At 48.8% G+C, this 25,367-nt stretch overlaps 10 protein-coding genes across 10 annotated transcripts; 2 read left to right on the top strand and 8 right to left on the bottom strand.

Moving 5' to 3' along the window:
• Positions 1–144: 144 nt before the first annotated feature.
• Positions 145–909, bottom strand: AtWU_10374 (DUF3237 domain-containing protein; the record flags this gene model as incomplete). Its single annotated transcript, XM_035505478.1, has 4 exons — positions 145–207; positions 268–335; positions 415–624; positions 681–909. 4 exons carry the CDS (start codon positions 907–909, stop codon positions 145–147), a joined length of 570 nt encoding a protein of 189 aa, XP_035361371.1.
• Positions 910–1,342: 433 nt separating this feature from the next.
• On the bottom strand, positions 1,343–2,986 carry AtWU_10373 (cytochrome P450; the record flags this gene model as incomplete). The annotated part of the gene is made up of 6 exons (XM_035505477.1): positions 1,343–1,508; positions 1,556–2,186; positions 2,231–2,360; positions 2,407–2,547; positions 2,596–2,626; positions 2,673–2,986. The coding sequence occupies 6 exons, from the start codon at positions 2,984–2,986 to the stop codon at positions 1,343–1,345; spliced, it is 1,413 nt and encodes a 470-aa protein (XP_035361370.1).
• A 758-nt stretch (positions 2,987–3,744) lies between these two features.
• Positions 3,745–4,811, bottom strand: AtWU_10372 (BTB/POZ domain-containing protein; the record flags this gene model as incomplete). Its single annotated transcript, XM_035505476.1, has 6 exons — positions 3,745–3,748; positions 3,811–3,835; positions 3,903–4,021; positions 4,082–4,433; positions 4,491–4,593; positions 4,647–4,811. 6 exons carry the CDS (start codon positions 4,809–4,811, stop codon positions 3,745–3,747), a joined length of 768 nt encoding a protein of 255 aa, XP_035361369.1.
• A 535-nt stretch (positions 4,812–5,346) lies between these two features.
• Positions 5,347–6,625, bottom strand: AtWU_10371 (MBL fold metallo-hydrolase; the record flags this gene model as incomplete). The annotated part of the gene is made up of 3 exons (XM_035505475.1): positions 5,347–5,936; positions 5,990–6,250; positions 6,307–6,625. The coding sequence occupies 3 exons, from the start codon at positions 6,623–6,625 to the stop codon at positions 5,347–5,349; spliced, it is 1,170 nt and encodes a 389-aa protein (XP_035361368.1).
• Positions 6,626–7,148: 523 nt separating this feature from the next.
• AtWU_10370 (flavin-containing monooxygenase) lies at positions 7,149–9,194 on the top strand (the record flags this gene model as incomplete). The annotated part of the gene is made up of 4 exons (XM_035505474.1): positions 7,149–7,786; positions 7,838–8,091; positions 8,139–8,275; positions 8,325–9,194. The coding sequence occupies 4 exons, from the start codon at positions 7,149–7,151 to the stop codon at positions 9,192–9,194; spliced, it is 1,899 nt and encodes a 632-aa protein (XP_035361367.1).
• A 125-nt stretch (positions 9,195–9,319) lies between these two features.
• On the bottom strand, positions 9,320–10,480 carry AtWU_10369 (alpha/beta-hydrolase; the record flags this gene model as incomplete). Its single annotated transcript, XM_035505473.1, has 3 exons — positions 9,320–9,467; positions 9,527–10,274; positions 10,339–10,480. The coding sequence occupies 3 exons, from the start codon at positions 10,478–10,480 to the stop codon at positions 9,320–9,322; spliced, it is 1,038 nt and encodes a 345-aa protein (XP_035361366.1).
• A 1,767-nt stretch (positions 10,481–12,247) lies between these two features.
• On the top strand, positions 12,248–13,553 carry AtWU_10368 (transcription factor domain-containing protein; the record flags this gene model as incomplete). Its single annotated transcript, XM_035505472.1, has 2 exons — positions 12,248–12,299; positions 12,346–13,553. The coding sequence occupies 2 exons, from the start codon at positions 12,248–12,250 to the stop codon at positions 13,551–13,553; spliced, it is 1,260 nt and encodes a 419-aa protein (XP_035361365.1).
• Positions 13,554–14,686: 1,133 nt separating this feature from the next.
• AtWU_10367 (putative tRNA(His) guanylyltransferase domain protein) lies at positions 14,687–17,280 on the bottom strand (the record flags this gene model as incomplete). The annotated part of the gene is made up of 7 exons (XM_035505471.1): positions 14,687–14,741; positions 14,806–14,997; positions 15,427–15,961; positions 16,131–16,274; positions 16,343–16,593; positions 16,650–16,720; positions 17,065–17,280. 7 exons carry the CDS (start codon positions 17,278–17,280, stop codon positions 14,687–14,689), a joined length of 1,464 nt encoding a protein of 487 aa, XP_035361364.1.
• Positions 17,281–20,220: 2,940 nt separating this feature from the next.
• AtWU_10366 (vitamin H transporter) lies at positions 20,221–22,042 on the bottom strand (the record flags this gene model as incomplete). Its single annotated transcript, XM_035505470.1, has 7 exons — positions 20,221–20,410; positions 20,478–20,543; positions 20,595–20,747; positions 20,799–21,195; positions 21,250–21,420; positions 21,480–21,817; positions 21,882–22,042. 7 exons carry the CDS (start codon positions 22,040–22,042, stop codon positions 20,221–20,223), a joined length of 1,476 nt encoding a protein of 491 aa, XP_035361363.1.
• A 985-nt stretch (positions 22,043–23,027) lies between these two features.
• Positions 23,028–24,994, bottom strand: AtWU_10365 (sulfatase family protein; the record flags this gene model as incomplete). The annotated part of the gene is made up of 5 exons (XM_035505469.1): positions 23,028–23,363; positions 23,416–23,537; positions 23,598–24,090; positions 24,140–24,618; positions 24,679–24,994. The coding sequence occupies 5 exons, from the start codon at positions 24,992–24,994 to the stop codon at positions 23,028–23,030; spliced, it is 1,746 nt and encodes a 581-aa protein (XP_035361362.1).
• Between the last annotated feature and the right edge of the window lie 373 nt (positions 24,995–25,367).

The raw sequence follows: 25,367 nt of genomic DNA, 5'->3' as shown, positions 1-25,367 counted from the left end.
ATCTCCGTTTACTTCCCTTCTTATAGGTATACAGCCAAATTCGAGCATGGCAGCAAGCCTTCTTCGATTGACCTTATCTCCCCAGCAGGCTCAACAATAATACCAGAATCCCGGTAATATATCGACCGATCTATTCGGACTCTTTCAACCAGAAGTAGTAGTCGTACTCGGATTCACAAAACTCGTCGAATTCCAATCCGTAGCCATCTGCATTCAAACCTTCGTCAGCATCCCACAAACAACCAAGAATCATTCCAATTAACTCACATTCCAAGCATCAATCCTGAGCAGACTAGTATTAGCCGTCTCGGCCACATTGGTAAGAATGCCGATAGCTACTCATCATGTTAGCGTACCCCATCCATCAAAATCCCCCTCCCCCCTACTCTCGAAAGACTGCTGAATCCAACATACCAACAACATTATTCAACCAGTAATACTTCCGACTACCTGTCTCAAACACCAGTCGAAGGTGTAGCTGTCCACTGGGCGACTTCGGTCCAGATGTCTGAAGGAAGATATTCTCGCCATCATCTGTCCGGAAGTTGTATCGGGTGTCTGCGCTGAAGATGCCGGTTTGGGGATCGACCAGGCCCCAGTCGGCGCCGACGTCGAGAATCTTGCCTGTTAAAGAATGTTAGTAATTGATGTGAAGGTATTGGGTACAGGATGTAGGCTACCGGATAGATTAGGACCAGTGAAGTTTCCACCCACGATTGGAATTGTACGTCGCACACCGTGAGGTCCGGGAGAGCTCATGAGACTTGATTCGCATTCAACGTAGGCCGTGTATAGGAATGATAGGTCTGGGGGAGATGGTGAGGAAGTAGCTACGGGAATGTTGGGAGAAAATAGAAGAAGGGCCTGGAGGGCTACCGTGGCCCAGTTAGAGAGGGAAGACATGTGCATGGTATTGACGAGGCTTTTATTGAGTTATAAATGGATATAATATAAAGTGATCCAGATTGACAGCCATTATGCTGGATTGTTATCGATGATGTTGCTAGTACTTATAGAAGATGCAGACGTCTGCTTTTCGGAGGCCAAACCTCGGTCCTCTGAGCTCTGTATTTGGTACCAATTACCAATGATACAGTGGACACAAAGTTCATAGTGTTTTTGAAGCAAATGCCGGTGCAAATAGCCGATAATTGGATTCATCGATGGCTACTTCTGACTTCATCTCTTAGCGGTCGCCCCTGATCTGCTTACCCCGCATCAGAAGCGGACCGGATATCTCCACCCCTCACGGCTGTCCGTGCCTGCGTAGGAATAACCACCGATGACGTGCTGATGCCAATATTCATGGACTTCAAGACCTTATGTCTTCTGCAAATTGATCTCATATCTCACGAGGAGTGAAAACGAGCTTGCACTTCTGTCCCTTCGGTCGAGACGAGATGATTTGGTCGTCAATCTCCATGGAGCTAGTCATGTCCGGAGCTACCGTCGTCTGAAACCGAGAATAAACTTCTTGGAGAAGGATCTTCATCTCAACAGTCGCCAGGCTTTCAAAGGTTAGACCCAAAGTCACGAAGATAATAATGCAACTTACTTTCTTCCAGTGCAGCCTCTCCCTCCGGTGCTAAAGGCGAAGAATAGTCGGTTGCGCTCGTTGATGCCATCTTCCTCCATCCAACGATCCGGATTGAAAGTATCTGGATCCGGAAATACCTTTGTGTCGAGGCGATGCACGGTGTACGGCTGGCAGCTGACGATGGTTCCCTCGGGGATGAAGGTCCCCTCAATTGTTCTACCACCGCTTGGCACATAACGAGGGAATGACATGGGGATTGGCGGCGCACAGCGCAAGGCCTCCTTGATTACAGCATCGAGGTACGGCAATCGATCAATGTGCGTACCTTCTGGTGCCGAGCGAAGCTCCTCATAAAGGCGGTCTTGAAATCGAAAGTTGTGCGGTTGCGACAACTCCCACATCAAAAAGCACAAGCCATCGCCTGTTGTGTCGATTCCTGCCGCCATGTGGTCTTTGCATTCTGCTGCTGCTTGTGACCTGGAAATGGACGAATCCTTTCGCAAGAGACGAGCAAGGAGACTGTACTCGTCTGGACTTGTCTGGGCCGTGACTCTATGGACGTATGCGTTGGATTTAGGGGCCCGACGGGGTAGTAGCCAAGAAGGAAAGTATGGAGCGAGATGTGGCAGGTAGTAAGGAAGTAGGTTTTCTACATCTGTTAGTAGGTCCTTTATCGCACAGAAAGCAACATACTCTGTAAGCTGTTATGGTATGTCATTTCCTCCATCAGCTCAAAGTCATTCTCATCGGTCAGAGATTTCAATCCGCTAGGACTAAACATGAAGTGTGTTACGCAGTCAAGTGCATAGCAGTGTAGATATACCTATGCAAGTTAGCATGGCCTAGTCTGATCTAAATTCGTCACATACATAGACATCTACACTCTTCGCCACAGCAGCACACTTGGATGCGAACGCTTTAGCGCTATCTCGGATCGCCGACACATGATGTTCTCGCAGAATATTGGACATGGCATATCGATCGGCTAATTGTCTCTTTCGCTCACTATGCTTTGAAAGATCAGTCGATGAGGCCTAATTCTGATATGAATAGCCTACCGTCTGCTTGTCGAGTGTAGAGAACATGGTCCTGGAAATGATTAGTATCTGGAGAAGGCCACATATGCGCGACCTACTTGATCCCAAACTGGCGAAAGAGGTCATATAATTCCGTCTTATCATAGCCACTACCGCCCGACGCGTAAATCTCTCGAATGGCATCCAAAGATGCAAAGGAGACCTCGTTCGGCGCTATCCGCACAATAGTGCCATACTGTTTGTGCAGCTGATGGATAAACACCCGACGACTAGCTGAAAACTCATGGTACTTGATAACCAGACTTGTAAACTTGGTATACCAAGGACCAGGGAGTTTAGAAATGGGACTCGACAATCGTTGATAAAGAAAATAAAGAAGAATAACAATACCAGCACACCAGAGTCCTAACATTGTTCTAGATAAAAGGATCTTTTTAGTGAAGTCGGTGCAGTATTCGAAAAGCGTGCTAGTAGAGATATCTATAGACAGAATTGAAGGACGATAAGGCAAGCAGCAGTCAGTGCGCTATCCTCAAAGGGAAACAGCAGGAGATCAAATCACACCAGCGGGATAGATAATCCTCGCACCCTATTGTAGTCATGGATTTGTGCGGCGCTAATTTAGGGAAGACACTAACAAGTCCTGGGTTGCATTATCGTGCGGGGTGGTAGCGATTGGGGGTGGCCAGCTGATAAGCGTTCCTGTTGGTTATCCAATGGACCAGCTGAAAATTCAAGAGAAACCTCGATGATACCGAGCTATAGAGCTCCTGGTCCCATGAACTACCTAATCAAGGAAACTTAATTGAATATTGAGGTTTGGTCAATTCAGAATACATAGTGCTAAGGTTCCATTCCCCTATGCTCAAACTGTCAAGACAATTCAGAGGCTGCCGTGCACTGATAAGAAGGTTTCCATGATCATCGTCCGATTCAAGTCGTTCTATGCTAATGTGACGTGCTGATACACTATCAAGTTCGCTGCAATACATGGCCTGACGATGCGAATGATGATGGCCGTCTGCACCGGTGCGTCCTGCTTTCTCACAACTACATGAAACGTGCCAAATGGCTGCTCGTGATCAGGCAGGAAGCAAAGTGCTTGCTCTAGAGAAGTTCAAAAGTCAAAGGCGTCAGGAGCATCTGGGGCATGTATGCAAATAAGTATCATTATCTGGTTCTCCTACATGTTAGCAACAATAATTTTGTATTCAAGGATGGAGTCAGTGGGCCAACCTAATGATGTTTGGTTCGGCATCGACTGCAACGTAGAAAATAGCCATCTTCAAAAGCACCTTTGCATACAAGCCGGCCAAGAAACATCATACCGCAATGGCGGCAAGTCGTTGTGTCATGAAGCAGATTGTGGCCTTGCTCTACACCAGCCTTCATACTACAGATCTTCTTCTGCAGCATCTCTACCTGTGCCTTCAAACTCTCCACTGTTCTGTTTGTTGTTGTCAGGCATTCCTGAGTAACCATCAACTGTGGCTGTGTCCACTCATACCTTGCCTTCATGGCCATGATCACGCATCTGCCCAAATTGTCATCGATGAGCTTCTCCAGCACTTCGGTCTGGCAAAAGTCGTCAATATGTTCACTAATGAGTTTAGATAGCTTCTGGCGTATCATTGTATCAGCTTGTTCGAACACTTCCTTGACAAACTCAACGAACCCTTTCGGATTCCAAGCCATTTTAGTCGCGGACTCTATGTGATTTGCTGCCTTGTTTTTCAGGTCTTGCAATTGGTATTCGTCCGCAATATAGTAGACGTAGATATGGGGGCGCAGTCTTTCCGCTGTACTGGGCTTCTTTGAAGCGTCTGCCGAGATGCTTAGCTCACTCTCTTGAGGGAGTTCTAGTCAATCGTGTGTTAGCAGAGATAAATGACCGAGGATTTTACATGTCCTCGTACCTTTATCTGGAATCGCATAATCTCCGGAGTATAGGAACTCAATCATCAGATTCACTGTCGTGGTATTATGTCCCTTAATTTGAATGACTGCCTCAGGAGCATCCTGTAGGATTATTATCAGCTCCATATGGCCGCTTTATTAAAGTGTCGCCTCACCTCAGACGCGTCTTTGTATTTATGAGATAGGATCTCAGACTGGGAACAGACGATGGCTTTGTGCACATGAAATTCTTCTCCTTCACACTCAATCTTGAGGTCACTGTACTGTCCAGAGTCTTTGAGATCGTGGAGGAACAGAGGAAGGGTGTCTTTCGATGACATCTCTGACAAAGGGGGATACAAGTGAAGTCTAATATAAAGTATTAACAGCGGTGATAAACGATTATGAAGTGAAAGTGAGGATTGATAAAAAGGAATTGAGGATAAAAGGGATGAAGAGCAAGTAAAGAAATAGTGTTAGCGACATGGATTTTGAGGGCCCGCCATGGCTGATTCTGTTAGCTTCTGGTTAATGCAAACGCATATGCTTAAAGTTTGTCTTCGGACTATTTTCAGTTTCGTGAAGAAAGAACACTCAAATTGTGTTCTCAACCAAATATTTGGAAAGCCCGACCAGCATAAAAGGGAAACGCATTAAATATAGTAATCCATGTCTGATGTGCTTCTCGCCGCCTGCAAGAGCTATGTGAGAAACGTGATATGATTGGTTCGGCTCTAAAACTTGGAAGAGGTAGTATGGTGGAAGCAATTTCGCTCTCACTTCAATCATCCTTCTCTTACGGAACCTAGAACGGAGATCCTTGGTGCTTTAAAGGGGATTTTCGTATGTATGATGCCCCCGCAGGGAATCGAACGTCTACGTCTCTGACGTGCGCCGAAGCGTCTGTACTGCTTCCTCCCATATCTTACCATCGCGCCAGTACCCTTCAACAAGTGGCTTCCTGCCCGGATGACCAGCACGAGGCAGCTCATTGACCCATCCCCAGCGCAGCTTCTCCTTCCAACCCTTTTCTTTCCACGAATTGAGGTCGGAGGACGGTGAGTCATTAAAAGTGGGGAGATGCAGTAGCAAATCAGAATCATGGGCTATGCATATCAGAACATTTTCAGATGCCTCAAAGTCTAACAGTTTAGTGACAGACTTCTGCGCAACCTCCGCGTCGAAAAAGGCGCTGCCTTCATAACCGGAAACCTCATAGAAGGGCTCTTGTCTTGGGTCAACTTTGGCTATCGGGTGGCTGTTTGTGAGAATGCTGCAGGGACATGGACTTGGAAAGAAACGATCTTTGTCCAAGGCCTCTGACGGGATGTTGTCTGGGAATGGAAGCCTGGCGTTCGGTCTTATGACGCCCGGGAAGTGGCAGATGTCACCCCCAAGAAAGACGAAGGTGTCAGCTGTTGTACGGGCAAGACCGCATAAGTGACCGACGCAGTGCCCAGGTGTGTCTAGTTATACAGTAAGCAGCTCCAACTTCTCACAGGGTAATCGATTGACTTACCCAGCAAATAGAATGAACCATCTCCAAAGAAATCTTGTGCACGAAACCCTCCGATCGTTAATCCGTCTGCAAAGTCAGGCTCAACCACGTCTCTCTCAGCGAATGCATCCGCTGACACAGGAGACTCAGCATCGTCCGGGAAGCCAGGCAGTAAATGAGGATGGGATTTGAAACCGGGGCCTACAACCAAGGAGGTGGTTGGGGGAAACAGAGCGACGTTTCCTATATGATCCCAGTGGTAGTGAGACCATATTACAGACCCTAAACCGTCAGCACTTGTGAGGAAAATCTGTATGGATATAAACCGGAATTCTTACCAATATCGCGCAATTCGATGCCCTTCTCACAAAGGATCTCAGTGACATCTTTGTCTACTCTCGCCGCTTTCATGGCTTGATCAAAAGGCTGGCGAACCACTGGAGGGAGGTTCCAGTAGTCCTTACGCGTGCCGAGGTCGAACATGACCTTCTGGTTTGATGCCTCATGTTCTATAAGAAAGGCAACATCGGTGAGGTTCAAAATTTCATGGCCCGGCTGCACTGGTTGTATGAGGAATCCGGTGTTGACGGTCATTAAAGTGGTGGTGTCGACCATTCGCACCCGAACGGTACGGTCGGACTTTGGAAATTCGAGCATTTCGCGGTTGGCCTCGGATGGCTTGAAATATCAAGTAACAGATATGTCTGCAGCGTGCATATCCAAACGATGGATTTGCGACCGTCTCTGGTTTGTGCGCTCTATATATGCAAAGGATGGGGTGGTTTCACCGAGGATAACCAGTGTGTAACGCGTATTGGCTCACGCGTATCCATCCACCCACTTGGTCCAAAATTGTGCCATCCACCCCCTCACTTGCCCCTCCCACTGATTCGCAGCATCAAACCCCACGCTTGGTTCGAGTCCACTGATAACCATCAAGTACACACAGTAAGGAACAGTCTAATGCACCCTGTCGCGACAGTCCAGACCTCGGTCATTTTCCCTCATGATAGGCCTTACTGAGTGACAGGGATAGTGATAACTGAATGCCAGATGGCAGGTTATATATTGGATCGTCGGTGCGCCCGCACTACGTCCTCCAGCTAAGTTTGGCTCATTGTCTCCACCCTCAACTCAATTGATTCAAGCATCGAGTGATTTGTAACTCACCCCCACAAACATGGGCTCCATTGATCAGACTGTGCAAACCAATCCGGTGTTCGAGAAGTATGGTCTACCCGGGGATAGTCGCCTTGGGAGCAATACTCCGGGGCCTCATCCTGCCTCAGTAACTAGACCCGTCCAACATGCCGAACTCAACAAACCATCCGACCGGGGCTATACGGTTTACAGTCATCTGATCAACGAGCCTCCACTGGGGAAACCGTTCAAGATAATCATGATGGGAGCGGGAGCATCGGGGATCGACTTTCTCCATTATGCCCCATCGGCACTAGCTGGACTAGGTGTGGAGATCGTGTGCTACGAGAAGAACGCAGATATCGGGGGTACTTGGTATGAGAATCGGTACCCAGGATGTGCGTGCGATGTGCCTAGCATTGCCTATTCGTTCCCGTGGCGTCCAAATCCAAACTGGTCGAGTTTCTATTCGAGTGCAAAGGAGATTTGGGAGTATCTGAAGCAGATCGTTGTCGAAGAAGACATGATGAAGTATATCACGCTAAACACCCGCGTGGTATCGGCAATTTGGAACGAGGAAAAGAGTAAATGGGTGGTCAAGCTGCAACAAGATACGCCGTGCGTGAAGGAGTGGGAGGATGAATGCGATGTCCTGATAAATGGAGCTGGCTTTCTCAAGTGCGTCTTATCCCCTTCCCCCTCGCATTCATCCTCCTGACATCAGAGCAGCTCCTGGAAATGGCCGGACACGCCGGGACTACACTCCTTCCAAGGAACACTGTGCCACACAGCAGCCTACCCCGAGGGGCTAGATCTGAAAGACAAGCGCGTAGCTGTGATCGGATCGGGCAGTTCAGGCGTTCAAGTCGTTCCCTCAATCCTCAACGATGTCTCACACCTCTACACCTGGGTGCGAACCCCAATCTGGATCACCGCTGCTTTTGCGCAACGCTACGCTGGGAAAGACGGTCGCAATTTTGACTGTACGTTGCATTGCCTGCCACAGAAGATAAACTCTAATGCAATACAGATACCCAAGAGCAGAAGAGCGACTTCAACAAAGACCCCGAAATGTACCACCGGTACCACAAGTCAGTAGAGCATGAGCTCAACCAACGCGCCAAACTCACACTCCGCAACACCGCTGAGTCGGACGAAGCGAACGCTGTACGTGCTTTTACCAATCTATCAACCCCAGAAACTAACCCAACATCAGTCCTCCTACAAGAGCATGTCCGACAAACTCGCACCAAAACCCTACGTGAAGGACGCTCTAATCCCCAAGACCTTCAACGTAGGCTGCCGACGCCCAACACCCGGCACAGGCTACCTAGAAGCGCTCGCCTCCGACAAGACAACCGTCTTCACGGAACGAATTCAATCCATCACACCGAAAGGGTTCATCGACTCCGCAACAGGAGCTGAACATGAAGTAGACGTCATCATCTGCGCCACCGGATTCGACACATCGTTTCGACCCCGATACCCGATCATCGGGTTAGACGGCGTTAATCTGGCAGATAAATGGAAAGATGCTCCGACCAGTTACTTGACAGTCAGCATCGACGGATTCCCGAACTACTTCATGTACGGAGGTCCCTTTACGCCTGCGGCACATGGGTCCATTCTCCCCATTATCTCCCACGTGACGAACCACTTCATCCAGATTGTCAAGCGTATGCGGAGAGAGCATATCCGGCGACTCAGTCCTAAGGAGTCAGCAGTGCGTGACTTTGTCGAGCACGCTCGGACATACTTCCCACGGACGTGTTGGTCTGATCCTTGCTCCAGCTGGTTCAAGCAGGGCAGGGTTGATGGCCCGATAACCATCTGGCCTGGCTCTCGGCTGGCCTTTTTCGAAGCACTGAATACTCCTACATTGAGTGATTACGAGATCGAATATTGGAGTGGAAATAGATTTGGGTACTTGGGCTGTGGGTTCGTGGATGCAGAATTCTCCGGGGGTAATATCACCTGGTATCTGGATCGGTACTCGGACAATGAGGAATGGAGGAAACATGGGGTTTGGTACGATAGGGAGCAGAAGGAATTTGCGCATATAAGCGAGAAGGCATGTTCTAGCTAATGAAGCTAGTTGTATCATACAATTGATGCAACGACCGTTTCATAAACACACAACGCAAAGGCGATCCCGGTAGTCCACATATCAAGCAAAAGAAATTATCCATGGTATCACAACTTGTGACTATTTTAGTCGGTATACAAACGCGGAGGCATCCTCAAAATCCACCTAATATTATCCTCGACCATAGCATTTGCGACTTCAGCCTGTGGTAAGACATAGACGCGTCGAAACTCATGAGGCATTCCGGAGAATATTTCGAGGGATACCCGAACACTAGTAGACCGTCAGTGCAGCCCGCGTATATGAAGAAACTAAGAAAAACAAAGCCCTACCCAGCTTGTTCCATGCAATGTGCAAGTCTCAACGCCTGATCCCTCAACAAGCTCTGACCCGCAACCAGCATGCAAGTCCGCGGCAACCCCGAGAAATTCGAACATTCCCCCACAGTGAAATGCGACAAATTCGACTCCTCCATTTCGAGCATGTCTCTATACATGTGGTGGACAGCCATCGGCAGAAACGGCGCGTTCCAACATTGATACCTCGAAAACTCGGTCTGCGCGGCCTTCTCCACGTCCATATGCGGAAACCACGGCGTAGTCAAGTTCAACCCTACGATGTTGAGCCTATGTGTCTTGGCCACTACCTCCGTCTTCTTCGCGAACATGGCAACCCATAGTGCCAGCGCAGCGCCAGAGTCCTCCCCGCCGAGGATGACGCGTTTCGAATCCCCGCCGTAACCTCTAATACGTTCCTGGATGAACTCGAATGCCTCCCAGGCGTCATGATACATGGCTGGAAAGGGTTCTTCCACGGTACTTCGGTAATCGATGCTAATGACAATGATGGGGCAGGTAGGCGTCAGGCTACTGACCATTTCGGCGCAGATGGCGTCCTCGGTGTCCAGATCTCCGCATAGGAATCCACCCCCGCGAAAGTGGATGTATAGGGGGAGCGGATCCGCGGTGTCTCGTTGCCCAAAGAAGGCTATGGGATAGTAGAGTCGGATGGAGATGGGGTTGTTGGGCTCTTTGGCTCGGGGGATGGTGGAGTTGCAAATTTTGACTCTGGATTCGTAGCCTGGTTATTGACGTCGCGTTAGCGCTTCATCATAGCAGGTATCTAGGGGGTTGGTAAATCAGACCCTTCCTACGCTTTTCATGCTGAGCACTCAACGCCCATTGATTGGTGATCTGGGTATCAAAATCCTTTGATAGGGAAACTCGTCGTCCGGAGAAGTCACGCCGCACCAGGGGATCCCGTTTGTATGGCAGAAATCTATCCATTGACTGGATGGTTCGTGAAGGTGCCAAGGGTCGTAATTCCGCGCTTCAGCGACTCGGCCTTGATTAGGAATATGATGAGATGTCATGTTTCGTCAATAGCAGAAGAGGCCGTGGATGGGCGATGGGGGATATGGATGCACCGCTCAAGTACCCTTTTATAGTGTCTTTGTCTGAGGAGTAACAGGAAGTTCTGGAGCTGCGAGTGCGGGAAGGCTGTTTTTGAATAAACGAGAAGATTTCTTTGTTGCGGTCTTTTGCGAGGGTGACACAAAGACGGATGGATGCTCCCGAGTTCTTTGATGTTGGTTTTGTCGAACAACCTTTCTTTGGGGTTGTTAATCGTAGTCTCTGTTTCTGGGGTATCTCTTTTTATTCAGCTATAATAATACGGGATTGATGATGTATAATCCCTTGAGCCCTTCCTTCCTGATATGGAATACAGACAAACGCAATGTGTCGACCCCACAAACACTACATAGTATGTTCTATATCATGCTCAGATGTTTTCCTGCCTTTCCATAGGCAGCATACAGTATGGAGAATAGTAGGAGTAAGTTACGATCAATACATAGTCCCATGTATCCACTAATAGTAACTATCATGTCGACCGACATTGTATAACTAGTGCCTATCAGCACACCTCGGAGATCCCCCCATGTTAATAAACCCCCAAGATATTCAATTGATCATATCTTGTACAGGGAACCACTCACTAGGTCCCAGTATTACAGATCATTGCCCTAGGAGGTAAAGGCACGACTATATCTGCAACACATGTTAGACTAGCGGAGCGAGAGTAGGCATTTCGGGTTTTGGGAAGCTGTTGTACCGAGTAGAAAGACCCTGCGGAACATGAAGTAGCCTTGCAAGCCATGATACGCTCTGTCTTCAGACTAATCCGCGCATGTCTCTAGATCCCAGATTTTGTGACTCTTCCCTCACCACAACATCATTCCACGTCCATAATGCGGGGACGGGTTCGGTGCGTGGAAATAGCGGCCACACCAGGATCACTGACCCGCCAGGAGAAAAAGGTCACTGACTCTTTTGTGCCATTGATATTTGCAAGAGCTTCAAGATGGACACGTCTACCGAGAAGGATCAACAAGGTGTCCACGATATGGAAATCGGGAGAATATAAAATCATCGATTGTGCTGTTATCCAGACTGGCAACAACTGGACCCTCGTCACGGGTACCTAACCCCACTAAAAGTCTATTCTCACATCTTGGCTTCCTTTTTAGGTTTAGACTGGCCGGTCTGGGGTTTGAACCCACATATCGTGACACCAAACGGTGGTGACAAAGCAATGCCGCAACACTGCTTGCCATTTTCGCTTCGCCGATGTTCAAACTCTGCTATACATCTTCATCTCATCATCATGTGCATCCGCAAATGAAGCACTGCTTGATGCTTGTTAACTTTTCACTCCGCTCACCCTAAACCCGAGTCTGTGAGCATTGTCGCTAAATTCACAGCATGGTTTTCATTGGAAAATATACAATAAGACTTTGGCTGGACGATCCATCGAAGTCACTTTATCGCGCTTCCCAATACACATGACCTCCGATCGGACGCCTTCAGAAGTCCCAGCTAAAGGTAGTTTACCCCAGTCAACTACCGAGGTAGATCCTCGAGTTAACTTCTTAACCTCCTAGACTGCCAAGTCTGCAGAACCCGTCGTATCTCCTGTGATAGAACGCTACCTCACTGTCGAAAGTGTGCTTCACGGAAGCTTCGGTGTCCTGGATATGGGATCAACCTAAGATGGGGCCAAGGTGTCGCAAGCAGGGGAAAATTGACAGGACAGGCAATACCGGTACGAAGGAATTCCCAGACATCGCAGGTCTCTCATCGCCGAGTAGACATCGCAGTACCCAATGTGGACCTTCAACTACCGGCCCGATGGCCCGGCTTGCCCTTCGACAGCCTTACTGCTCAATTGCTCGACCACTTCGATCGAGGCGTCGCTACAAGACTAGCATGGGTGGATGACCTCCACAATCCTTGGAGAAGCGTAGTCTTACCTCTGTCGCACGACTCATCAACCGTACGATATTCAGTGCTTGCTCTCGCTTCGAAGGACCTTGCCGCCAAATATCCAGCAGACCATCATTGGGCACAGTCACTCCAAGCTATCTCCCGTCACAACCAAAATGTGGCCTTGTCTTGGTTATCAAGGGACCTGAGACACCTACTTCAGGATCCGACCGCGGTCCAAAGCAAAGATCAAGCGAGACATATCCTCGCTTCTGCTCTCCTTCTCTACAACCTTGAACTACTAACAGCAGCGGCTGCCCAATGGCGCATACATATACAATGCGCCCGAGAAATCATCCAGTGGAACCTACAAACCGCCAGCAGTGCACTGTACACAAATGTGGCCGATGTATTCCTATTCTACGAGTACTACTACACATCAGTTTACATCGGATTAACCACATTCGATCCAATCGACCAGCTACAAGATGACTTCCCAACGCACGACAACGTCACAATATTCAGTGACTTCATACGAATCATGCACAGCGTCACCCGCGCCGAGCGACAAACATACACAACGCAGCCCATCTCGCAACCCGTCCCGATCGAATCCACACTACTAGACATAGAAATCGCCAAAGCTCGAATGATGCAGATGAGCCACACAATCAAGTTCAAATCAGACCAAGCCCGACAGGATTTCGAATGCCTAGTAGACATGTTCTATCATGCTACGCTTATCTACACTTACCGCGTCTTTTCCGACAGCGTATCCCCGGATGAATGCATACAATCTTCACTCGATGTGCTTCTCGAACACGTGTTACCCATATCATGCAGCCCCGCCGTCGCACAGGACCTAGTATGGCCACTCTTCATCACAGGCACTGAATCTAGAGGTAACCTACAGATGCAGAACATTGTCGAGACGGCCATGATGAATGTGATCCGAATGAGTGGGAACCTTGATCGGAGCCGCGTTCTTTCTTTCCTCAAGACGTTCTGGTCGTTGGATCTCGAACCTGGCACTACCTGGATCCAGTATGCACGGGACAGGTGTATCGACTTTAGCTTTTTGGTGATACTTTGAAATTTACTGAGGGGTTTGTTCAATACCTTCCCTATTTTGTATATACTATTATCGAAATATTATGAGGTTGAATACCAATGAACCAACAGCTGCAGAGATATCATGTCATATGTAATATACTAATTCTGCTAACAGTCTGGCTACATATATCTGTGAGGGGTAATGTTAATGACAGTGATTATATAGGGGATAGGTCGTACTAGATAAGTAGTGTAAGCTATCCTCTGACAGCTTCGCTCGTCTTGGTAGGAGGAAGGAAATAATATTATGACCTCGAAGATGGGGTATCCTATCTTATAGCTATTTCCACAATTTTCTTAGCAGCTTCATCTTGATTATCAGGCTACGCATGATGGATCGATGCGGGTGCAAGGCTTTTACTGGGTTTATTATTGGTAATGAGTCTGAATTTACGAAATTTGTAAGGTTGAAGATGTGTTCCATTCTTTGGTACTCTTCAAGATAATCTGATCTTCCTGTAATCGACCATATTGCCGCAATATAGCTTCCTCGTACTGAATCATGAAATGCTTCATTGTCTGATTCATGGGTCTTATCCTTGGCTTTGGTCTTGTATAATATCCCCGATGATCAGAAAGGGAACCATGACAAAACCGGAATCGGAATATATCGAAGCAAAGAACCGAGAAGATACTATATAGGAAGAAGTAGTAAGAAGATGTGCAAGGTTCTGTTCGAAACTGCAGTAACTGACTTCTGCAGAGCCATCACGAACACACACATAAAATTGGACCAATTGGCCCACTACAAGAGCACCGTATACTCCTCTGCTGCTTCACAGTCGACCATAAACGGAAGCTGATTGATTCGAACCCGCCAGAGGTTTCGCAAAAGAGGGGGAAGACGAAGGTGGGGACTGCTGGGACTTGACTCCGTTGACTTCGATAATAAAATCACATAAGAAAATAAGGAACGGACTACTACTCCGATCTCCAATAGTCTCGGTGCCGTCTTGCAGTCAACCAGATAGCCTCTTGCTGTAGCAGAGGTCTGTCAAGAAAGAGAGAGACAGAAAATACTTGCTTGGAGCTTCTCATGTTTCGCTGTTCGTGAAATTCAGTTTTTCTGAAGCTTGGGGGTCAGATACTCCAGGCAAGATAGTCCGAAACAAACTACCGGTATGGGAGAGCAAATATGTTGTTTTTGACAAAGTAAGCAACGCCGAGACTAGAATCGTTGTCAGTCAGTTTGAATGCTTTGATCATCCTAGTGAAGCAGGAAAAGCACTTACAGTCTCTCATTCTTTGCGCGGACTCCGCACAAACGTCCCTGCAACTCGAAGGTGTTCTTCGCCAACCAATCTCGGACCCAACTCTTTGACTGACGTTCTTCGGGAATGTAGGTAAATGTAAAGATCAGTCGAGTAAACTCGCGACGTCCTCCCAGACTGTGCCCACTGATACCAGTGTGGTAGATGTCATGTCTGAACGAAAGGCGAGGGCGGTCGCTTCATCTTAGGGGTATGCGAGGTCGGCTTGGAGATTGCGGTCGCCATAGTAATGCCTCCTCGCAAACATAAACCCTGGTGTAAGAGAGATCCAGTGGCGCAGACAAGTTAAAGCCCACATAAAGGGGGGCTGTGCATTGCAGCCGGTGGCATTTCATTACCAAGATAAGTTGAAGCTGACATGATCGCAGGGGATGACGTATCTGCGCTATAATACGTCATCCCCTGCGATCATGTCAGCTTCAAGATGCGGCTCTTGAAGTTGACTGAGCGCTCGCCCGCACAAAGATAGAACTGGGCTTGATTCCTCGCTACCAGAGCGCCATAGACTGCTCTCCGGCCCCTAAAATCCGCCACAGGTAACCCTATGCGCAATCTTGTAATAAAACCTTCCACTTCATTTACTCGTCCTCAACGAAGCAATTGCGGAAGCTCTCCAATGAAAACTCCAGCGGATTCTCAATGGGCTCTTCAACATCAGCCAGTGATACCGGCCAGTGGTACTTAAACAATGTGTAATCACTAGGCACGATAATGTTACCAGGTTGCGCCCCACCGTTCATAGATATCATTCGATTAAACCGTGAAGTCGTTAATGAAAGTTTAGCTGCTCTGATATACATGATCGCTACTCCGTATTCGAACATCTTTGGCCGATGAGACGCGAATTTCTGCGACGTGCTTGTCCAAGAAGTTTGTGTCGCAAACCCTTGGTAATGATGCTGGCCTTCAAGGACACTACGCTTGAAAGCCCCACCCAAGGCTGCACCGGTCATCCGTGCATCGGCTAATTTTCTTGTCTGCGCCTTGGAAATTGGCGTGATAGAAACGGGTGTAGCACCAGCTTTGGGACTGCTTGCGTTTCTTCGCGATAGGAAGTTCCAAATGTTCCGGAGGCATACTACCCATGCCATAAGAATGAGGGACACCTTGAGGGCCGCTAGCAACAGACACCGACGTCCTCATCACAATGTCCGTGATCCCTTTCTTCCCCATCCTGCTGTTGTTCATCCGTCAGAACGAACTATACAATTTCTCGTTGCCACCACTCTGATATTGCAACCCCCGAACACCGCGATGTGACATAGGAAGTCAAACCCATCACATACCTGCAAGAGCTTGTCCATAAGACACATTGCGCTGTTGCTCTGGAATAACGAATAACTCCAACTCAGCGGTGTATCTTCCACTGGTTTCCGAACCGGTGTAGTCTTTAGCAGTGGCATAGCCAAAGATATTCTCACTCTGGTTGCCTGAACCGCGCTCCACGGCAACGATAAAGGGAAGTCAGGCGTCTTTGGCGGCTTGGGAGAGTCCAAACGCTCATCTGTGTATTTGGCGTCTCGATTGAAGATGTCAAAAAGCTTGTGCTCTCCGTTCTGCAGAGGAAGTCGACGATACAGTGCCAGGAAGATGTTGTACTGCGTGACATGTGATCGGATGTCGAAAGTCGTGACATGAGGTAAACTGCCGGTCCATTGCAGATGACCGACATGTATATACGAATGGGTCGTAGCCGTAGCTGTGTATTCGCCGCCACAGATTGGAAGGATCGGACGCTGAATTAGCCCACTAGAACTGGCGGGTGACCAACTTGTTTGGCTTCATCTTATTCGGCAACATTGAACTGCCAGGTTACTTCCCTTAGGAAAGTTTCGAAGGTGTTCTCGGCACCGAGAATAGTTGGAGGCCCAGCCTCCTATAGGTAATACATTGCAACTAATACCAACATAGTTACAAGCTGATGTTGCAGCGAATGGCATCATTCAGACCGCTCAGGCAAGGCAGGTTGCTACAGTTTTGCCCAAACTGAAGACTGACCTCCACGATGTTTGGGGGGTCATGTATACCTCCTTATTGCATTGGTGTCATGCGAGCAACAATCACCTGTAGTATGGGAGCTTGAAAATATGCTTTTGTTTCGCATTTCGCGTACGGTAAGGCGCATTATGTAACGGAGCAGAAGACACAGCACAAGTAGTAGCCGATTCTTGGAATGACAGAGCAAAGAGGCCTGCTAAATTATAGTCGAGGAGACCGCACCCTGAAGATATGCGATTGCTTCAGGGTATTGAAGCGGTTATACTTGAACGTCGCTGCCTGGGGGTGCCATTCAATGGTAATATACCCTTCAGACATTGCGGTGAGGCAGAATAGAAACCCTTCAGGGTCAAGTAGGGCATTGAATTCTCGGGCATACCAGGCGGACATGAGTAGGAGCTCGGTCTGGCTAAGAAGTGAGTCGGTGTAATTTTCCATCGCCGGACAAACTGTTAGTTGGGATCTATATCTTCGAACTCATAGAGATATAGTAAACCCAAGTTATTGCGGCCAGCGCCTTTCATCGGGCGCGTGGTGACCTTGCTGAATCGTCTCTTATAGTTGACAGAGACACCAACGATGAACTGATATGATCACAAGAGCTGCTATGTTGCATGACCTTGTACGCTTAGACGGCTTGGTGTATGCCTGTGATGTTGATTTGTCCCGGACGTAGTGTGTAGTGACAAGTGCAACCCGCCTCGATCATGCTAGTGGGCTTTGTAAGAGAATGCGGACTGGTCAAGATCGCGTGTACTGTTGTCCCAAAGAACTCGCATACTTCGGTAGCACTCCAGCTCTCGAGAGCAAGCAGTCCTATAGCTGTCTCCTAGCAATCTACCCAACTAGCATCACGATCGACGGCAGCAACAAATATGTTCGCGATCGTCTTGTTATCTAGGAACACTGCCTCAATCTGGTCAGAGCTTACTCCTGATAAGACGCGCACTGGTTAAAAGAGGTGGCGCGACGTACCATTTGAAGCACTGGAAAGCTCAGGGGATCATTTTCAGGATCTTCTCTAGCTGAAGACCCGACAGTGCCCGTGCATGCCAAGTCGTATATATCGGGGGTCACATCGTTGCAGATTCAGAGACCCTTCCGAATTCTGCCCATTCTCATTCGGCCTTTTGTAATCTGACCATTGACCATCCGTTGCCCTGACGAGACCGCTGCACGGGCATGGACTGCTGCAAGGCGTTCCCTTAGCTGGAGCGGGAGTATTTGTGTCGTCATGACCGTCAGCCCACCGCAGTGAATCGATACGTGAGATCACCGATCGCCTTTGGCCGTTGCTGTATAAGACCAATTGCGTAGAAAGATTGTACCCGCAGCACTCTACTTTTTCAGAACACAATATATAATAGGTTACCTGCCAATAACCGAAGGCCAAGGAATGGCGGGCGGGCAGATGTCTGTGCTGAGTGACTGCACAGAGTGACTTTGTTTTTCATAAAATTATTGAGTGAGTTTTGGAGTTTGAACATCAGGGAGGCTTGAAAAAGGACTGTTGAACTTGAAAAGCTCCGGATGTTCTTAACGGTCATACAAAGAATGTGAGCTTTCTATATTGCGCTGCAGGAGACTCTGCGCCCCTTGTCCTTTGCCAGAGCCCCAGACAGTTTGGAAGCGCTGGACCATATAGTTGCCAGATGGCGGGTTGTGATGACGTTGTTAAGCAGCACCAGGCCAGCCAGTATGGACGGCAGTATATAGCGCCCAGTATCTGGTTCATGATTTTGTTGAGACACTGTTGGACTTTGCGTTTGACAGAAGCAACAGGGCGATTTTGTTGCGGGGGTCCATATATAGAGAGAGCCCTAATGTCATTCTTCATCCATTGATGAAAGAACGATTGGGGTTTCGAGAGTTTATAGCGATAGTCGGGTAGCCTGATCAACCACAGCCAGCAAGACCAAGCTGGTATGTGGGAATCTTTAGCTAAAATTGCTGAAGGATGAGCTCACCATGGGAAGCAGGGTCAAGCATGTCGCTAACCGCACTCATGGCTACTTGGAGCCCGCCAACACTCGGGACCCGCTCGTAGAAGAGCAAGGGTATTATTACCAGAAGTCAACTGCTCCAAACCCAAGGCACAGTCACAAGAGCGTAAATGGAGAAAGTAATCACCATGGTGGGAAGACGACCGCAGCATTTTGATGAGTGTGTCCTCATCATACTATCAGATGATTCAAGGACTCAGGAAGGGTATATAGGAGATGAACTGCGAGACTTGTATGTGTGTGGAAGGCAACAGTAGAAAGAGGTGAGCAGTAGCAATATATGTAGAACACATATCGAACAAGATAGTCCGCAAAATGAATGATGGAATCGTAATGGGGAATCCTTGATCATATATGCAAAGCATATACCAAGCATGACATTGTGTCGGACTTGTGACACAGAGACCATGAAGGAGGGTTGTCTGTGGATAAGGAAACCGCACATCGATGATGCAGGAGCCGAAGAACCAAGAATAACATCAGTGGCAAGTAATCCGATACCACACACAAGACATAGTGGAACATATGAAAAAGTGAAGTGAAATAACAACATCCATCATGCATAAGTGAGATGCAAACTCCATTCAGTAGAAAAGAAGTGAGAAGTGGTCACAAATGATAGTGTTGCGGTAGTAGCGAGGGCAATTTTGACTTTATGTGGAAACCCTCACGACCACTACCCGCCGCCATCACCACACACCACGAGCACAGAGATGCGCATGTGACATATAAAGGAACGTGCAGTATAATAATATAAGAAAGACTAAAATAAGAAAGGAGGACAAAAGGTCACGGACACAAAGAAATCATCGATGCAACGGGCGGCTGCCGGCAAACCCAGATCGTTGGCGTTACCGTTGTACACTTCGCCTGGAACTCGTTCTTAATCCAGGATAAGTGACCCATCAATCAGTTCCTGATCATGTTCGAGGTTCAACAGAAGGTTGTTGTCTTCGAAAATGAACAGACATAGTAGTTGAGCTGAATATATAAGTGATGACTAACCACTCCCGGAGGTGGTTGACCAGGAGGGCAGATGCATGAGAGAGAATGAGAGAGGGAAAAACTTCCAGCAGGGTGCAGGGAGATTATATAGCTTTCCAGGAGGACGCTAGGTCACGTTACAGGAGGCAAATTCAAGACTTTCTCGACGGAGATGGCCAGCTGATGACGCAGGCCACGGCTCCCGGGGGAAGGGGGACAGGGTTCAATTACTACTTTGCCTCCCAGACAAAAGGAAAGGACCGAAGGAAAAGAGTGGATGGAGGGGGTGGAGCATCTAGTGTGAAGAGAAGAGCCTATCATTAAGTGTTTCTATCTCGTAGCATCGTTAAATCCAGGGATACATGGTCCGGCATCACCCCAGATGAGCATCTTAGACGGTTCCAGCCTGCGCCTTCTTCCTCCGGAAGAGATACTGTAGGTTCAAGACCACGGTCTGGACCCATGACGCGGCTGCCAACGCACAGATGGCCGTGAGGCCGTGGATGTACAGGGGGGCGTCCGAGGATCGAAAGATCTGGGCTCCAGAGATACCCGAAAGGTTGGCGGACATGACGATCAACCTATTTTTGCCACCGCATTAGCAAGTATTACCTTTATGGAATTAATGAGGGTAAGTGTAACACGTACGCCATGGATATACTCCGCTCTTGTGGTGTTTTGCAATAGAAGGAAAGCCACCCAACGTTGAGAACACTATCCACATTAGCATATAAGCATTCAACGGGATATCTGAGGGGTACATACTGCATACTACAGTAGGCTACATTAGCAATAGCAATGACCGCATACTTGTGCCAGCTTGATGCATCTGTAGGACTGGTGCGTAGACACGCATAGGAAATGACGTTCCACGTGATACAGAGGAGGACGAAAGGCCCCCGATGCCCGATTTTGTCCCTGCAGCAGTCAGCATCCAACTTCCCCCACCACAGGATCCGTGTCACATACGAGGAATAAGCCAGAATCGTCGTCCAGACAATACTAGCATACACTGGCACTGATGCCAGTGCATTTGCTCGGACGGCACTGAATCCGAAGGACTTGATCATGCTGGGAGTGTAAGTGTTCAGACCCTGGAAGCCGGACATGGCCACCAATGTGATGAACATATGTTGAAGCGTCGTGGGTTGTGTGACCGTCTTCCAGATATCCCGGCCAGTGATCTTGATATGTTCTCGTGTCTTTAGAGGGTCGTCCAGCAGAACACGGTCGATGATGATGCGCTTCTCACGAGGGGAGAAGTAGCTCCAGCGACCCATGCTGATGAGAGGACTTCCATCACCTGCCCTCTTGGGAATGAACATGATGAACAGAATAGCAGCGAAGATGGTAATCAGGCCCTCAACTACACACTGTTAGCTCTCCTCATTTACTCATGCCGAAGTATAGGGACACTTACCCAGGAAGATCCACCTCCACCCAGCAAGCCCACACTTTCCATCCAGCTTCAACAAACCAGCCGAGATCAGACTCGACGTTGCACCCGCAAACATCTGCCCATAAAAGAACAGAGTCGTCCGGAAACTGGTCTCAGGACGCTTATACCATGTCGAGAGATAGTACAAGGCACCTATACCAAACCCATCGTTAGCCCTACCACCACCGACCGAACAGGGCGACCAGACAAACCAGGAATGAACCCTCCCTCCAACAGTCCCAACAACAATCTCGTGGCCAGAAACGCCGGGTACGACTGCACAAAAGCCTGAAACGTGCCAACCAAACCCCAAGCGACCAGCTGTGTTGACAACCAGACCTGGGGACCGATGCGCTGAAGTATAATATTCGACGGGATCTCCGTGATGACAATACCAGCCGAAAGCAACTGTGTTCCGATGTTGATTTGGTTCGTGGTGACGCCTAGGTCGTCGGTGATAGTAGAGGTAAGGGCTGCGCTGATATTGCCTCGATCGATCTGAAGGCCGAAAAAAGCGAGGGCGAGGATGGGGATGAGGATGATATCAATCCTATATACCAGTCAGTATATGCTTATACCTACATGGCAGTGAATGAACGACAGGGACGACTCACTTCCTCCGCAGCTTGCCCTCCTCCTTATCATCCCAATCCTTGACGATCTCCTCCGACGCAACATCATTATCGGTATAGACCTCATCAACGACCTTCTTCTCCTCGAAAGGAGGCACAACCCCACCCTTCGGGTCCTCGAACTCGAACTGTCTCCCCACCATCACGACAACGACGATACAAGACAGAGGTTGAGCAACACTTTAGTGAGATAAGCCAACACCCTGAGTCAAGCAATCACCGACCGTATGCAAGGGACGTCCAAGGCAATCAGTAATAAAAAAAAGAAAAGCAAACACAGAAAAAAAAAAGTATATTCCTTTTTACCCACTCAACGACACAACGTATAAAAATCTCCGAGTCAGTCACAAGAAAATTTAGAAAAGCTACGGTGCCTACATCCAATCTACTTATATTCCAAAAAATCCCAGGCTCGGCAGAAGAGCCCAAGTCCACTGTCTGGGCACAGACAGCATAGCGTGAGTGTGGGTGAGTGTGTGTGTGTCTAGACAGAACAGTCAATGACCCGCAATTCCACTATGAAGTGAGACGGGGGCTTGATGGCGCAATCGCCTCTGGCTTTGATGTCAGGTTTAGTTTGGATCGCTGGCCGCGCGTGCTAGACTCACATATCAATTTCTATTCTAATTACCTTTTTATCCTTTAAGCGATATACCATATAAACTCACTTAGGCTGAAGGATCCGATGGTGTCATTTCTACCTGTTTTCATTGATCCCGTTATGGTTGTCGTTCCGGTAGGATTGATCTATGGATAAGGAACGAACTCGCTCGGGCCCGTCCCAGGGTTTATCTACCGGGTGTGCCTTTTCTTGTTCCATGTGTCTTTCTTTGCTGTCTGGTTCTCTTTGTTTCTCGGCTATTTAAACTTCCCTGGTTTCATGGTATCATTATCTATCTATGGTGTGATCGGTGTTTATCTGATTTCTAGTGCTATTCTTGGCTACTGTGTATCTATCCATTCGCCCACTTCGTCTACCCTACTATGTATGACTGACTATCGTGATCTACACTCGCCCCATGTCATGCATTCATTTTCATGAATTTTTCGTCATGATGTAACAATAACCCATCTATATATATACATAACAATAACGCTCATAACTCATATCTATACTCCGTCGTATCATCAAGTCCACGCCTCCCAACTCAATCCGTCTCTATACTGAAGACCCACCTGCGGGCCTTCAGCGGCAATGATATACCCTGGTTCACACACAGAATAGGACACCTTGGGCTGATTCGTGTAAAAGGAATCATACTTCACCTGCAGTGCATCCTTGAGGCTCTCTACAGACCCATCGGGATGCAGGACCCGCCACGGCTGGATGCAGGTGTTACCCTTGCAGGATTTCAAGACTAAAAGAAGGGCGTCGATGCGATCGATCACGCTGGAAAGAGGTCTGTTCAGGAGCTTGACAGTGTCCTGTTTGGCGTAGATGTTGTTCATCTGGTAGGGGTCCGTCTGGGGCTGTTAGGTTATCTTCAATAAAGATAGTGAGGCAAATAGTACTTACCGAGAGATCGTACAGCTCGTGGTCGCCGTCGCACCAGACGGAGTAGTACAGGTTATATTCTTCCGAGAGAATTCTCGCGGATTTGTAGGTGTTGTTTCCCACGATGGATGAGCCTCCGGGTCCTGGTTACGTCAGCCGTGTTTCCGCGACAAAAACAAATCTAAGAGATGGGGGTTACTCACCGATGGAGCCGTACTCACCCTCTAGCACGGCATGGCCCCAAAATTCGACCGTGACATGCTCGTGCAAGATCGACTCGGTCTTCTTGCTAGTTGAAACGGGCATCGGAGTACCATCAAAGTCCTCTCGCAGGGGAACTCCAGCCAGCTCGAACAGTGTAGGGGCGATATCAATGTGTGTGGTTACGCGGTCAACGCTCTTTCCTTCAGGAACGCCAGGGCCGCGAATGTAGAACGGGACTCGGATGTCCTCCTCATAGCCGGTCGTTTTGCCCGGAGGCAGACGATGATGGCCAATGTGGTAGCCGTTATCAGCACTGTAAATGATGTAGGTATTGTCAATCTGCCCGCTTTCTTCCAGCTGTGTGATCAGCGAGTCCACCATCTCATCAACGGCTTGCAAGGCGCGCAGACGCTGGCGATAGAGATGGTCTTCGTAGTCGATGACGGTCTGGTTCTGGAGTTCCATGGTTTGGATCCACCCCGCACCAGAGTCCTACTCTTGTCAGCGGCCATCCCCGCCATAGGACCAGAATATCACATACCTTGTCCGGATTGAAGTTAGGCGTCCGCGGCACCTTCGCATCGGCAAACAAATGCGCATGTCTCGGTGCAGGCAGCGGCTCCGTCATCTTCGGACCCCCAGAACCACTCAGTCCTTCCACATCGATGTTCGTGTGCGGCGCGATCGGCGCGACCGTCAGGAAGAATGGCGCATCGCTGTCCAGCGCATCTGCCAACAACCCCGATGCCTTCTCCCGCATCACATCCGTTGTGTATTGTCCCTCGTAGCTCCGCGGAGGCTCATGGTTTCGCTGGTACGTCGCGTTCCAGTAGGAATAGGTATGGGGATCGAGGAGAAAATCGGAGCCATTAAAGCCGTTCACAAACGGTGCGTTGTAGGTAGCGACGCTGTGCGAGTTGAACAGTTTCCCCGTGTAAAAGGTATTGTAACCGGCGGACTGCAGCCAAACGGGGAGGAAGTTTTCGTTGAAGCCTTGGGCGACGAATTTGGGGTATCCGCCTATGCTGCATTAGCAATCTTACACCGAGGAATCATGACCGATCTGAAAGGTATTCATACCATAAGGCGGGTTCACATCCGTCACATTAGTATTATGAGCCTGTCTTCCCGTCCAAAGGCTCACGCGCGACGGACAGCAAAGCGCAGTAGTGACGAAATGATTCAAGAACTCAGTGCCCTTCTCCTTGATTTTCGCCTGCGTATACGGCATATACGCCGGGCTATTCATCCGCAGGTCCTGATCATCCGTGAGAATGAAGAGGAAGTTGGGCTTGCGCGCAGAGATCGACGGCTCATCATCCAGCAGTACCTGCTGCTGCACAGCGAGAGCGTCGCATCCCACGAAGAGAGCTAATAAAGCCGGCAAGAACATCATGGCGGGAGCAACAATCCAATTCCTGAATTAATTTCCCCCTTGCACGATGTGGTTGTCACTGACCGACACTCCGTCACCAAGAACACTATTAAAACAAGAAGTGAGGTCGAGCTCGCGATCAAGATAGCGATGGCGCGGCAACGGCACGGGATAACGCCATAGCTCTGATGGAGCCGATCAGACCAGTAGGTAGAATAGACTAGTCAGTCAGCACCTGGACTGGAGCTGCAGAGACTCGAGAGAGAGTGTGTGAACCTGGACGCAGCGCAAAAGCAAAGACGCGCCTCGTGGGCGGTGGATCAATGATCGGATTTAGTGGCAGATGGCATCACAGGCGGCCAATGACCTCCGGGCCAACTGGCCCCGTCATTCC

The sequence above is a fragment of the Aspergillus tubingensis genome, assembly GCF_013340325.1.
Source record: "Aspergillus tubingensis WU-2223L DNA, scaffold_13, whole genome shotgun sequence".
Taxonomy (NCBI): Eukaryota; Fungi; Ascomycota; class Eurotiomycetes; order Eurotiales; family Aspergillaceae; genus Aspergillus; species Aspergillus tubingensis.
The sequence above is the reverse complement of the archived record's forward strand: the minus strand, read 5'-3'. Positions and strand labels throughout refer to the sequence as shown.